The following is a 13864-nucleotide window of genomic DNA, read 5'->3' as shown; positions in this document are numbered from 1 at the left end:
TATAGAGTAGGTCCTCACTTAATGTTGTCAACAGGTTCCTGGGAACAGTGATGCAACTTCTTTTTGGGGGGGCAGGGGATTGGAGTCTACTCCGTCGCCCAGGTTGGAGTACAGGGGCACGCTCATGGCCACCCCAGTGTCCACCTGATAGGCTTCGGTGATCCTTTGGTCTCAGCCTTCCAAGAACCATATGCATGTGCTACCACGCCCGGCTAATTTTTTGATTTATTGTGGAGATGAGGTCTCACCATGTTGCCCAGGATGGTCTTGAACCTGCAAGCTCAGGTAATCCTCTTGCCTCGGCCTCCCAAAATGCTGGGATTATAGGCATGAGCCACTGTGCTTGGGCTGTGATGCAACTTTAAGTGCAATAACATACATTAATATCAATTATTTTCCCCTCATCAATATTATAAAAAAATAATGCTGACGGAAATGAAGTTATTTGAGAACCTGCTGGACATCATTTTCATTAAAGTCTGTTTCTAAGAACTCATCAACAACATTAAATGAGGATTTACTGCATATAGAATTTACCAACAGTTTGGATTCATAAAGATAAAAAGTGTACAACATATCTGGTAAGAATAAGTTAGAAATAACAAAAGGCAATTCATAAGATCCTTTAACCAAATGTTCTAGCCTGTGCAAAATCTATTCAGAGATAAAAACTTAGTAAAAGGTAATGACAGTAAAGAATTATGCTATACCATACTTTCTAAGAAAAATTAAATGATCTGGTTGTATTTACAAATTTATAAAAGCCTTAGGTTGTCTCTCTTAACATCAAGGTTTACTGTAGTTATTTCTATCCAAATGAGAGATGATGACCCAAATTGTGTATATACTATTATTCTGTCACGTGCAGGCATTCAAGTCCCTTACCTGCCTGTAGAGCCAGATGTGGAGGAAGAGGGCCTCCCAAGGTTGCTGATAAACCTCCTCCAGCATTTGTTGTAGTGTCAGGTGTATCAGTAACTGGGGGTGGGGGAGACAATACCTGCAAGAGAAGAGTCAGGGCAGTGTCAGTGCTTTTGCCTTCACAGGAATTAGCAAATTCTTTCTTTCTTTCTTTTTTTTTTTTTTGAGTTGGAGTCTCACTTGGTCGCCCAGACTGGAGTGCTGTGGCCGGGACCGCAGCCTCGCCTGCTGGGCTCCGGGGATCCCTCCGCCTCAGGGCGATCCTTCCCCCTGAATAGCCGGAATTACAGGCATGAGCTACCATGTCCGGCTGCTTTTTTTTTTTGATTTATTGTAGAGATGAGGTCTCACTGCCCAGGCGGGTCTCGAACCGCGAGTTCAGGCAATCCACTCACCTCAGCCTCCCAAAGGCGCGGGATTACAGGCTGAGCCACCGAGCCTGGCTAGCAAATTCTTTCGATGATTAAAGAAGGCCAGGAGTTTGAGATCAGCCTAGGTACCAAGGCAATATACCCTGTTCTCTGGATTTAAAAAAGTTAAGACCCTCTCTGGGAGAAACAGACACACAAATGAACTTAAGGAGACTGATGTGTCACACCTCCTTTCCTCACAATATTGGTATTTCAGAGAGAGGGAACATCAAGTTCCAAGACAAATGCATGTTTTATGTACATCTTCTACTTCTCTGAATATTGACCTATATGAATTTTAATGAACTACTACTACTCTACTGCATGAATGAGCTGTTTGTAACTCAATACTATGTTGATGGACATTTAGATTGTAGCCATTTTCAAACAAATTAGAAAACAACACTGGCACAAACTCTTTGTACTTCAGCGTATCTCCTAGATGAAAAATTCATGGTGTGGAATTCCTGGGCTAAAAGGCATCAACATTTAAAAAAGCATGTTACTACTCTACAGAGAGCTTGAAAACTTACAAGACTCATATCAGCATTATACATGAGAACCAGTTTCCCACATCTCCAATTTTGGGCAACTGAATTGTTCAACTTTACATTTTCTTTGCCCATTATTCTATCTAGATATTTCACTTTTCTCATTAACTGCTAACATTTTAATGCTATTTACATTTTTACATTGTATTTGCTATTTTACATTAACATTTTGGTTACTGTTATCTTAAAATAATTAAGATTCCTTGAAGTGTGATAGGATGTCTTCCTTTTAAATTTTAAACTTGCCTGATTAACTTTTGGTTTAATTTCCCAAATAATATGTTAAATTTATACAATCTACTAAAAGAATTGACTTCCTTATAATTCACTCACATCTGACAATAATGCGACTTTCCATGTAGAAATATGGCACAGCTCTAATTTCATCAAGTTTTCTATCCATTGAGACGACTCTGTATGAATATCTTGTTTCTATAATTCTTGTCTAGACTTTTTTGAAGGACATCTGAACGGCAAATAATTTGAAAGAGATAATACCTTCCCCTTCAAGGTAGAAGGCAGGCATGTCTGCTAACCAGGATAATAAAGATAGGCCTCCCAAGAGTCCCCTTTTAAGACTAGGGCTTACTAATCTGTGATACAAACTCAAGTGTGTCCTCAGCATTTATCTGGGACAGCTCCACATCATCCCCAAAGGACTTGAGGACAAGGGCAACCGACATAAATATTAAGCTCATACTACCTACGATGCTGTAATAACATCCTTTGTCTCAGACTCAGGAGTCTTGTGTTTTCTGCAAAAATCTATGGAATTGACTAAATTATTAGCTTTCAAGGATGGTAAAAATCTCAGACTCTTGGGAGATCTTGACATTATCCTTCAGTAAAAATCGATCACTGTTCTTACAGATCCTACAAATCACATGTTCTTAAGCTCAGTAATTTTTCTGAGTCAGGGTCTTACTCTTGTTGCCCAGGCTGGAGTACAGCGACACGATCACAGCTCACCACATCCCTTCCTCGAAATCCTGGGCTTAAGTGATCCTTCCGCCTCACCCTCCTGAGTAGCTGGGTAAGTACAGGACAGTGTCATCACTCCTATTTTTATTTTTTTTGAAGAGACACGGTCTCATTATGTTACCTAGACTGGTCTCAAACTCCCAGGCTCAAACGGTCCTCCTGCCTCGACCTCCCAAAGTGCTGGAGTAACAGGTGTGAGGTGTCACGCCCCACTGTAATTTTTATTACTATTGTGAATAAGATAGTTTTCCAATTAAATTCTTTATAACATTTACATTACATTTTTTTCTTCTCATACTACATATTCCTTATTTCTTTTTATCTACTGCAGGAGACTGAGCAATAGTGGTGATAGTGGACACTTGTCTTAATTTTGCAGAGAATTCTCCAGAGCAGAGCATGTCAAACTATCTGTAATGAAGAACTAGCTGAGTTTAGCCCTCAAACCACTGAGAACGATATTTCTATAAAATCTACCAAAAATAAGGCTGGGTACAGTGGCTCACACCTATAATCCCAGCACTTTGGGAGGTTGAGGTGAGAGGACTGCCCGAGTCCACAGGTTTGAGATCAGCCTGGACAACTTGGTGAGATCTCATTTCTACAATAAATCAAAAAATTACCAGGGCGTGGCAGTGTGTGCCGGTAGTTTCAGCTATTTGGGAGAAGGAGGTGGAGGCAGGCTGAGGTTACAGTGGCCGTGAGCATGCCATTGCACTCCAGTCTAGGCGGCAGACCAAGACTCCAACTCAAACAAAACAAAAACCAAAAATAATTTTTAGAAATAAGAAATAGAAAGCTACAAAAAATACAAAACCAAGTTTCCTAACTAATAGATTCAACAAACAAAACTGCTACCACAATACTGTAAGTATTTCCAAATGTTTACTCATCTCTTCACAAACTGCAAAACTTTGAGCAGCACAGTTCTGGGGTATTTAGTTGTGTTTACTATTAATTTTAGAAAGTATTACTTAATTTCTTCAGTACTTTATTGGCAACAAGTGTTTAATTTTATCAAATGCCTTTATCTTTAATAAAGCTTTAGGATGGTAACTAAGTAGAATCCTTTCTCTTTAAATTCATTCATATGTATTAGTTTCATTAAAGGGTTTTGACCCAGAGGTGCTAGAGAAGTTAGATATGGTATTAAGTAGCAGGTACGGTAGCTCACACCAGTAATCCCAGCACTTTGGGAGGCCAAGGCAGGTGGATGCCATGAGCCCAACAGTTCGAGACCAGCCTGGGCAACATAGCAAAACCTCATCTCTACAAAATTAGCTGGGCTTGATGATGTGTTCCTGTAGTCCCAGTTACTTGTGTTGCTGAGGTGGAAGGATCACCTGAGCCCAGGAGGTCGAGGCTGCAGCGAGTCATGATTGTGTCATTCTGTACCATTTATTATTTTTTTAAGCAAATGGGACGAACTATTTCCTTTTATAAAGAATATTTTAAAATTTTATGATCACTTTTACTTCTAATTCAGCAATTGGTGATTTTATCTTTATTTAAATTTATTTTCTTGAGTTGATAGCTTATTAGCTCACTTAAAAAGCTACTTCTTGTGTAACAGTAAAAGTATTTACTGCTCTTTTAAATAAATGCCTGTTCCTCTGATCACTCCAGGTTTTTGTTTGCTTGGCTTTTTTTACTCTGTCACCCAGGCTAGAGGACAATTGCACACTCATGGCCATTGCAGCTTTGACCTTCTAAGAGCCTTCTAAGTAGCTCAAACTACAGGCATGTGCCACCACATCTGGTTGATTTTTCGATTTATTGTAGAGACGAGGTCTTGCAAAGTTGCCCAGGTTGGTCTTGAACCCTTAGGCTCAGGCAATCCTCACCTCCACCTCCCAAGGTGTTGGGATTACAGGCGTGAGTCACCAAGCCTGCTACACTCCACAGTTTTGTTAAGTCAGTAATGTGGAATCTAATAATTTGACCCCTTTTAGTAAGACACAATTCTCTGGCTGGAGTCATTCAGAAAGATGGAGTAAAAAGGAAGAGAAAAAATAAGGCAGATCGATTTGAAGACAAGGACTTGACCTGTCACATTTGCTGAGAGCCAGGAATACTGGAGGCTGAGGACAATTCTTGGCCAACAGCAATCAAGTAAACACAGATTTCATTCCTTTAGTCATATGGAGCTGAATTCTGCAAACAACCTGTATGAGTACTGAAGCAGATTCTTTCTTCTGATTCTCCAGTTAAGACAGTAGGCTCACCAATATCTTGATTTCAGTCTTGTGATACTCTGAGCACAGAAATCAGCCCAGCTTACCACAGCTTTGAACTATAGAACTGTGAGATACTGTATTTGTATTTTTTTCAAGTCACTAAGTTTGTGATGATTTGTTATGGTAGCAAAAGAAAACTAATACACTTCCCCAAAACACATTTATTCACTAATGTGTTATATGAACAAGGGCATTATAGGGATTCAAATAAGAAAGTCACCGACAATAACAACAATGGCAATACTAACAACTAATATTAACTGTTTCTAATTATTAGGGTACTGTACCTTAGAGTTTATGTCTTAGTGGGATTTACATATAATAAACAAATAAATGCATAGGAATATTTATTTGTATTATACGGATAATTAAAATAAGACTAAAAAGATCATCTGATAGTCTATACTTAACTTAAAATTTTCACTTAGGCCTAAGAGTTTAAATTTGCAAGTGCTTGGGGTCTTTTGATTACTTTGTTACTTTTTCACATGACCACTTTGCTTTTGACAAGATATATAACAGGATGTTCAATAACGCTAGGTGGATTAGTACATTATGAATTGATTTGGCTTTTTTGCTTTCTTCTTTAAAAGTTTGATATTGCCGGGCTCAGTGGCTCAGCCTGTAATCCCGCGCCTTGGGAGGCCGAGGTGAGTGAATTGCCTGAGCCCGCGGGTTTGAGTCCCACCTGGGCAACTTGGCGAGACCTCATCTCTACAATAAATCAAAAAATTAGCTGGGCGTGGTAGCGCGCGCCTATAGTTCCAGTTACTTGGAAGGCTGAGGCGGAAGGATTGCCAGAACCCAGCAGGTCAAGGCTGCGGTGGCCGGGAGTGTGCCACGGCATTCCAGTCTGGGCGACAGAGTGGGACTCCAACTCAAAAAATAAATAAAGCATTCTTTCTTTAAAAAAAAAAAAAAAGTTTGATATTAATATTGCTATTCCCATCTTATTTTGTATCGTATTTGTCTGATATGCTTTATCCTTGCCTTTGTTTTCAATCCTTGTATATATTCTCCATTTTATTTTATTTTTTGAGTTGGAGTCTCACTCTGTTGCCCAAGCTGGAGGGCAGTGGCCATTCCCGGCCACTGCACCCTTGACTTGCTGGGCTCCAGCGATCCTTCTGCCTCAGCCTTCCGAGTAGCTGGAACTACAGGCGTGTGCTACCACGCCCGGCTAATTTTTTTTGTTATTTATTGTAGAGACGAGGTCTTGCCAAGTTGGCCAGGCAAGTCTCAAACCCGCAGGCTCAGGCAATCCACTCACCTCAGCCCCCCAATTGCACGGGATTACAGGCTGAGCCACCGAGCCCAGCTATTCTCCGTTTTATAGATAGCATATAGCTTGAAGGAAAGCGCTCCTCCGAGGCTGAGGCTATGGAGGCAATGTAAGCCCTAAGAACCAAGTAACAGGAAAAATTAAGTGAGTAGTAGTGGAGCCAAAATGCTAATTTGTCCTCTTTTGAGCAACTTGACCCCACGGTCACAATTCCTACCTCACTCTCTACCTTTATCAACCTAAGAAAAAATTCCTAACCTATGAAAATTGAGGTATTTGAGTAAGACAACTTCCTGTTTTCCTTTTTAAAAACATTTCATAATCAGTTAAAACAACAGGCGGGATATGGTATTGAAAGTGTCATAGTACATAACCTTGGCTCTGCCTAAGGAAGACAAAATGTTACATATTTTTTAAAAGGTTACAAACTAGCAACACATTTAAAGAGCTAAACTGGAAATTTCAGTTCATTTTTCTTTTTTATAATCTTTTTGTTTGCCAAAATTTCTGCAATGAACACATACTACACTCTGTAAAAAACGATTTTTTTTTTTTTTTGAGTTGGAGTCTCACTCCGTCACCCAGGCTGGAGTGCAGTGGCCTGCTCACGATCACCCCAGCGTTGACCTACTGGGCTTTGGAGATCCTTCCACCTCATGCTTTCAAGTAGCTGGAACTATAGGCATGCACTACCATGCCTGGCTAATTTTTTTATTTATTTATTGTAGAGACGAGGTCCTGCCAAGTTGCCCAGGCTGGTCTCGATCCCACAGGCTCAGACAATCCACTCGCCTTGGCCTACCAAAGTGCTGGGATTACAGGTTGAGCCACAGACCACAGCCGGTCAAAAAATGACTTTTTAACTGTAAAAGAGTATAAAATTAGTAAAACAGGAACTACTGATAGGTAAATGACTAGATAATTGAAAGGAGGAAAGAACTACTGACTGGTTACAGGACCTGCCCCAGGTCTTTGCATACTCTAAGTCTCAGTTGATCCTAAGAAAAATTGGCCCTTTGTGTATGTGGGGTTGCATCTACAAAATCTGTGTTTTCAATTATCATTTGGTTAAAAAAAAAAAATTTCTGTATAATTGGACCCACACAATTAAAACCTGGGTTGTTCAAAGGCTACCTGGAGAACTAAAGAAATACAAGTTGAAATAATAAAGTATCTTTTAAAATTCCTTAAATTATCAATAAACAATAAAAGAGACTCCCAAAACTAGTAACTCCATCAGTATAAATACTGAAATGCTCTGATAATAGTGCAATATTACATTAAGAATTTGTAGATTTTCAGTAACACTCACCGACAGATTAAAGTGACCAAACCATCACTCAATAATGGTGACAAAATAGGTTCATTATTTCAGAGGGCATATTGTTCCCATGAATAAACGAAACAAAATCTCTATCAAAAATCAAAAGGTTTTCATCTAAAAAACGGATGCAAAGCCAGAAAATGGGCTCATCATATACAATTTTAATATGCAAGCTTAAGAAAGGAGAAAAACTGAACGTGAAAATTTTAAATCTCACTGTACACAATCATTTCAAAAAGAAAAAAAAAGCCTGTTGTTTAAAGCTAATTTATTGGGACAAAAGGTCTTATTCAACATGAAGAACTATACAGGCTTAATCAAAAGACTATTTATGATTTAGCCAAGGTAACAATTAAGCATCGGTTAATTATAAACAGATAAGAGCACCTGACCAAATGCCCAAGCTTAGAGAGTAGTATTACGTATGGAATGTTTACACTTAAGATACGGTTCCAAACTACCAAATAAGGTGAAGATGAAAAGCAAAATAAGGAGCAGTCAGAGACAGAAAGATAGTTGAGATAATCCAGTGCTACAGAAGACAGAAGAGTATGTTGAGATGGAGGATGTGATCAACAAAGCTAAATGCCGATTAAGTTAAAAAAATAAGGGTAAAGTGTTCATTTTACATTGCAAAAATTTTTGGCAAAAAAACACAAGCAAAAATAAAAATCTAATGGGCAGACTGAGAAAAAAAATATTTGTAACATGTCACGCATACAGAGTTAACACTGCTAATTAAACACAAAGAAAAAGATCAATCCAATTAAAAAAGGAATAAGACATTCATCTTATCCCTTCTGTGAACGGGCATGACACATCTTTAAATGCTAAAAAAAGATGTTCAACTTCACTCATTAATGAAAAATATATAAATCATAGAAACACAGATCAAAAAAAAAAATACATTAGGCTGAGGTTACAGACAAAGGTTTCTCAATCGACATGGTATTTTAGCCAGATAATTCTTTGTTGTGGAAAGCTTTCCTGAAAACCACAGGATGTCTGGTGATCCCTAGCACCCACTAGATGCTATCAGCACATCTCCTCCTCCAAGTCCAAACAGTTCCAGATATTGTCAAATGTTCCCCTCCCCCAGGGGGGGGTGTAGGGAAGGAGATATTCAAAAACATCTGTTTTTTTTTTTTGAAAGGATTATCTTTTAGGCGCAGACCGGGGCATTAACAGATGAATGATAGGATGTCTGGGTTCTGCTCCAAAATAATCTAAGGAAGGGGAGTAGAAAAAATAGAAACGACTAGGTGTGGCCACGTTGAAAGGTGTTGCAGCTGGTTGATGGGAACATGGGAATTCAACATATTATTCTTACTTTTATATACATCTGAAATCGTTCACAGCTAAATAATTTTAAAGTACTCTTGTACAGGTCATTTTTGGCCAATGCAATTTATGGAAAGGGCAAGTGAAAGATAAAATAAGTGATATGAACAAGGATTTGCTTGGGAGAAGGCGGTAAGATAAAGATGATAGACAAAAGTAGAAATGAGTTGTGTTCTTTTTTTCCAAATCCACCCATTCATTATTCATTCAGCCAAAAAGTTAAGTATCTGCTAAAAACCAGGAACCATTCTAGATGCCAGAGACACAAAAACTCCCATCTGCATAAACTTACATTCTAATACAAGGAAACAAAAATAAATTAGGTTAGAACAGGGTTTCTTGGCTCGATATAACTGACATTTTAGTCTAGATAAATAATTCTTTGTTGTAGAAGGCTGTCAAGTGCACTGTAGGATTATCAGCCACATCTCTAGCCTCTACCTACTAGATGTCAGTGGTCCCCTCCAGTTATAATAAAAATATTTCTGTACACTGTCAAATATCCTTGGAGGGACAAAATGGTGTCCAGTGGAAAAGCACAGGGTGAAAAGTTAGTGGAGAAAAATGAAGCAGTGAAGGGTAAAAAGTGGCCTGAGGGTAGGACAGCTGGAGAAAAGAAACTACTACAAAAGTTTTCAGGGAGAAAGGGGATAGCATATTAGAGAACTACAAGGACAGTGTAGCTGGAACAGAGGAAGTCAGGGAGGCAAAGAAATGCAGTCACGGTATGTAACGGGAAAGGTCTGAGCATGTTAAAACACTAATGAAAAAATAATAGTAAGAAACTGCTTCTGGGTATAACCAGGTAAACTCCTATAAAACTGATCTTCCTGAAGTTAACATAATCTTTAGAAAATACACAAAACCTTGCACGACTACATGCAGGCAATAAAGAATTAATAAAAATAGGCAGATTCTGGAGGGAAGTTAAAACTGGCTGTATAGAACATCAAAGTGTCTAATTCCTGTTTATTGCAGCTTTTGGCCTGAAGAAAGCCAACCGAGACAGCTACAACTCTAACAGAATCCAGTCTTTCTGGCCTTAAGCAGCAGAAAATGAGCAGTTAGGAAAAGCAAAGCTGCTAGAAAGGAGGGAATCCTGGAAAAAGGAAGGAGGAACCCCACATTCTGTGTATGAATACTGCCTAAATCTCTGGCACATTTAACCATACACGCACAATATGGACTCCAGGCCACCTAGCAAAGGATCAGAAAACTGAAGCAGGATTTAACATTCAAAAGCTAGCATTTACAGTTTGAGCACAATCAAATTAATTAACATTAAAAAACATCCTTTGTAGAAATATTCAATATTAATAGCATAATATTTTAATGCACGGGATGCAATCCCAAATTACCTGCCACAGAAGAAAATGTGACCCAATCTCATAGAAAAAAAATCAATAGAGTCCAATCCTAAGATGACTCAGATGTTAGAACTAGTAGTGGAGGTTTCTGGAGAAGGCATAGAAAACTCTTCCCTCATACCTTGCCCTATGCATCCCTTCACTTGTATCCTTGATAATAAACAGGTAAATGTAAGTAAGTTTCCCTAAGTTCTGCGAGCCACTCTAGCAAATTAATCAAACCCAAGAGGCAGTCATGGGAACCCTAACATAAAGCTATCGGTCATGAATTCTGGAGGGCCAGGCTTGGTGGCTCATGCCCGCAAGCCCAGCACTTTTGGGGGGCGGGGGGGAAGGGGAATTGTTTGAGGCCAGAAGTTTGAGACCAGCCTGAGCAATACAGTGCAACCCCGTCTCTACAAAAAAATTAAAATAAAATAAAAAACAGCCAAGAGTATGGCTGTAGTTTCAACTACTAGGGAGGCTGAGGTGGGAAATTTCCTTAAGCCCAGGAGGTTGAGGCTGCAGTGAACCAAGAACATGCCACTATACTCCAGCACGGGTAACAGAGTGAGGCCATGCCTCTTAAAAAAGGAAAAGTTCTGGAGGCCTGGACTTGCAACTCCTGTCTGAAGGAGGGGGTGGAGAGCAGTCTTATGAGACTGAGTCTTCAATATGTGGGGCCCTAAATATGTGGGATCTGATATTATTTCCAAGTAAATAGTATGAAAATTGATTTGTAGAACACGCATCTGGTATCCACTGCACAACTAATTGCTTGCTCCATGTGTGGGGAAAAATCCCAGACACCTGGTCATAGAAGTCTTCCCACTGACTGGTGTGAGAGAAGAGGATAAATAGTTTGTATTTTTTCACTCACATGCTGAAAGAAAAAAACAAACTAACTGGCACTCTAGAATTCTATACCCAATGAACATATTCTTCAAGATAGAAGGTGAAACAAAAACATTTTCAGACAGAAAATTAAATTTCTTTGAATTTGGGCCGGGTGCAGTGGCTCACACCTGTAATCCAACACTTTGGGAGATGAAGGTGGGAGAATCACTTGAGCCCAGAAATTCGAGATCGACCTGGGCAACATTGTGAGAACTTGGCTCCATTCAAAAATTTAAATATTAAAAAAGAGACTCTGCCACCAGCAGATCTATATTATAAGACAACAGAGAGGAAGAGCACAAAAGATATAGAATGAATGCTGGGCACAGAGGCTCACCTGAGCCTACAAGTTCAAGACCAGCCTGCAATATATCAAGATCTCGTCTCTACCAAAAAAAAAAAAAATCAGCCAGGTATGGTGGCATGTGCCTACAATCCCAGCTACTCAGAAGGCTGAGGCAGGAGGATCACCTCAGCCCAGGAGGTCGAGTCTGTGGTGAGCCATGTTCTTGCCCCTGCAACTCCAGTCTGGCAAGAGTGAGATGCTGACTTAAAAACAAAACAAAAAACAAACCAGAATAAATCATAACAGATGGAGACACTGATGACTTCAAATATTTAAGAGATATTTGCAAAACTGCTTTTATAGAGAGAAAGAATCTTAAGATTATCTTGCCCATTCCTTCATTTTATGAACAGGCAAACCCAAAGAAATTAAAGACTTTAAGATACTATCATTATCTAGTGGTAGATCTACTAGAAAGTAAGTATCTTGAGTTCTAGGTCAAAGCAATGAAATAAAATGTCTCTTTACCTTGATAAACAAGTCAGAACACAAAACACCAGTGAAAATAATGACTCTATTAAAACTGGTATGGCTATTATTCCTAAATGTTTTATAAAAAGCAAATCTTTAATTTTAAATTACCTAAGGGATTCTACTTAAATTATAACATGACTCTTTATAACGTCAACACTCCTTCTATTTTTGTGAAAATTAAAATTATCTTTTTTTAACAAAATAAGAAATAGTTTATTTCTTAAAAAAACCCACTAGAGTCCAGTGTGGTAGCACACGCCTGTAGTCCCAGCTACTTGGGAGGCCTAGGCAAGAGGACAGTTTAAAGTCAGGAGTTCAAGGCTATGGTGAGCTAAAACTGTACCCATGAACAGTCATTGTACTCCAGCCTCAAGTACAAAAAACCCAGAAAACAACAAATAAGCTACCAGAGATGGGTATTTGTTGCATATTTAGAAAATACAATTAAAAGTCCCATGCTATCAAAACACAAAAATATAGTCCATTGCACTAAATAACTATTTTCTCTGCTATATAAGGAAGTATCAATGGGAGTAAATGTGTCTGAAATGTTGATTTTTATTTACTCTATTTTAAATATTATCACCAGGCCGTGGTGGCTCACGCCTGTAATCCTAGCACTTTGGGAGGCAGAGGGAAGAGGATTTTCTGAGCCCATGGGTTCGAGACTAGCCTGGGCAACATGGCAAGACCTTGTCTTTACAATAAATAAAAAAACAAGTCGGGCATGGTGGTGAATGCCTGTGGTTCCAGCTTCTTAAAAGGCTGAGGTGGAAGGATCACCCAAGCCCAGCAAGCCACTGCACTCCAGTGTGGGCGACAAAGCGAGACTGAGACTTTGACCAAAAAAACCCACAAAAAACAGAAAAAAAAACTTTGGAATTGCAGGTAACATAACTGTCTCTGAAAAATCTGGTGTATGAATAAACAAAATATATAAAACTGTAAGACAAATATTAAAGGTATTTCTCAAGCCCCAAGACAGGTACATAATGAGGATGAAATCTAAATCTTCAGAAACTTTTTCCAGCGCTGAGAAAACAAGATGCCAACGTTCATCAAAGAACAGAATACATTTGAAAACAGTGAAAACGTATCACCCTGGGTATCCATACATTTTGGGTTTACATAACCTTACAACATATTTGTCAAGGGCTTAGCCATGCGTACTTACCCCAATAGCTGGGACTTCTTCACTCTTTATTTCATTTATTCGAACCAAATAGTTAACAAAGTCTCTGGCGGCATTGCTCTGTGCATCTTTTTTATTGGTGGAATTGCCCATGCCAGTGTAATTATACCCTTCCACCTGAACCTTTAACAGTCAAGAAAGAAAACTGTAGTAAGAGAATGACCTGTGTAATTCTGGGATTTTAAAAAATTTATAATTCAATAATCCATCAAGAGATAGCAAACAGTTAACTTTTACAGATATATTCTATAAACACACTGAAATTAACACACCTAAGAGAATTCATGGGTTACCTAAAATGAAAGCTTGAATTATGTTGTCTAGTGATAAGCTAATCCTAAAGTGCCTCAGACATTCTCTTTTCTTTCTTTTTTTTAAATTATAAAGATGTGGGGTACAATTCAGGGTTAGGTATACAATCATTGATTATGCAGGTACCCAGATAGTCTCTTTTCATAAATAAAATGTTCATATTAAGGTCAGAGTTTATAATATCTCCATTTGTATTTAAGCACTTTGATTTGAAGCAATAAATAATTGTACTTTTTTTTTTTTTTTTTTT

The 13864-nt window shown here is 38.7% G+C and overlaps 1 protein-coding gene across 1 annotated transcript in view; it reads right to left on the bottom strand.

Annotated features, from left to right (window-relative positions):
• DHX9 (DExH-box helicase 9) overlaps positions 1-13864 on the bottom strand; it is a 49693-nt gene that overhangs the window by 35227 nt on the left and 602 nt on the right. The window contains exons 2-3 of the mRNA XM_021707196.1: positions 13285-13425; positions 886-1000 (exon numbers count right to left, since the gene is read on the bottom strand). Of these exons, the coding sequence (XP_021562871.1) occupies positions 886-1000; positions 13285-13425 (256 nt within the window). The remainder of the gene's footprint in view (positions 1-885; positions 1001-13284; positions 13426-13864) is intronic.

Source organism: Carlito syrichta, unplaced genomic scaffold (assembly GCF_000164805.1).
Source record: "Carlito syrichta isolate Samal-C Ts95f unplaced genomic scaffold, Tarsius_syrichta-2.0.1 Scaffold316427, whole genome shotgun sequence".
NCBI lineage: Eukaryota > Metazoa > Chordata > Mammalia > Primates > Tarsiidae > Carlito > Carlito syrichta.
Note: the sequence above shows the minus strand (reverse complement) of the source record. Positions and strands in the feature narration are given on the sequence as shown.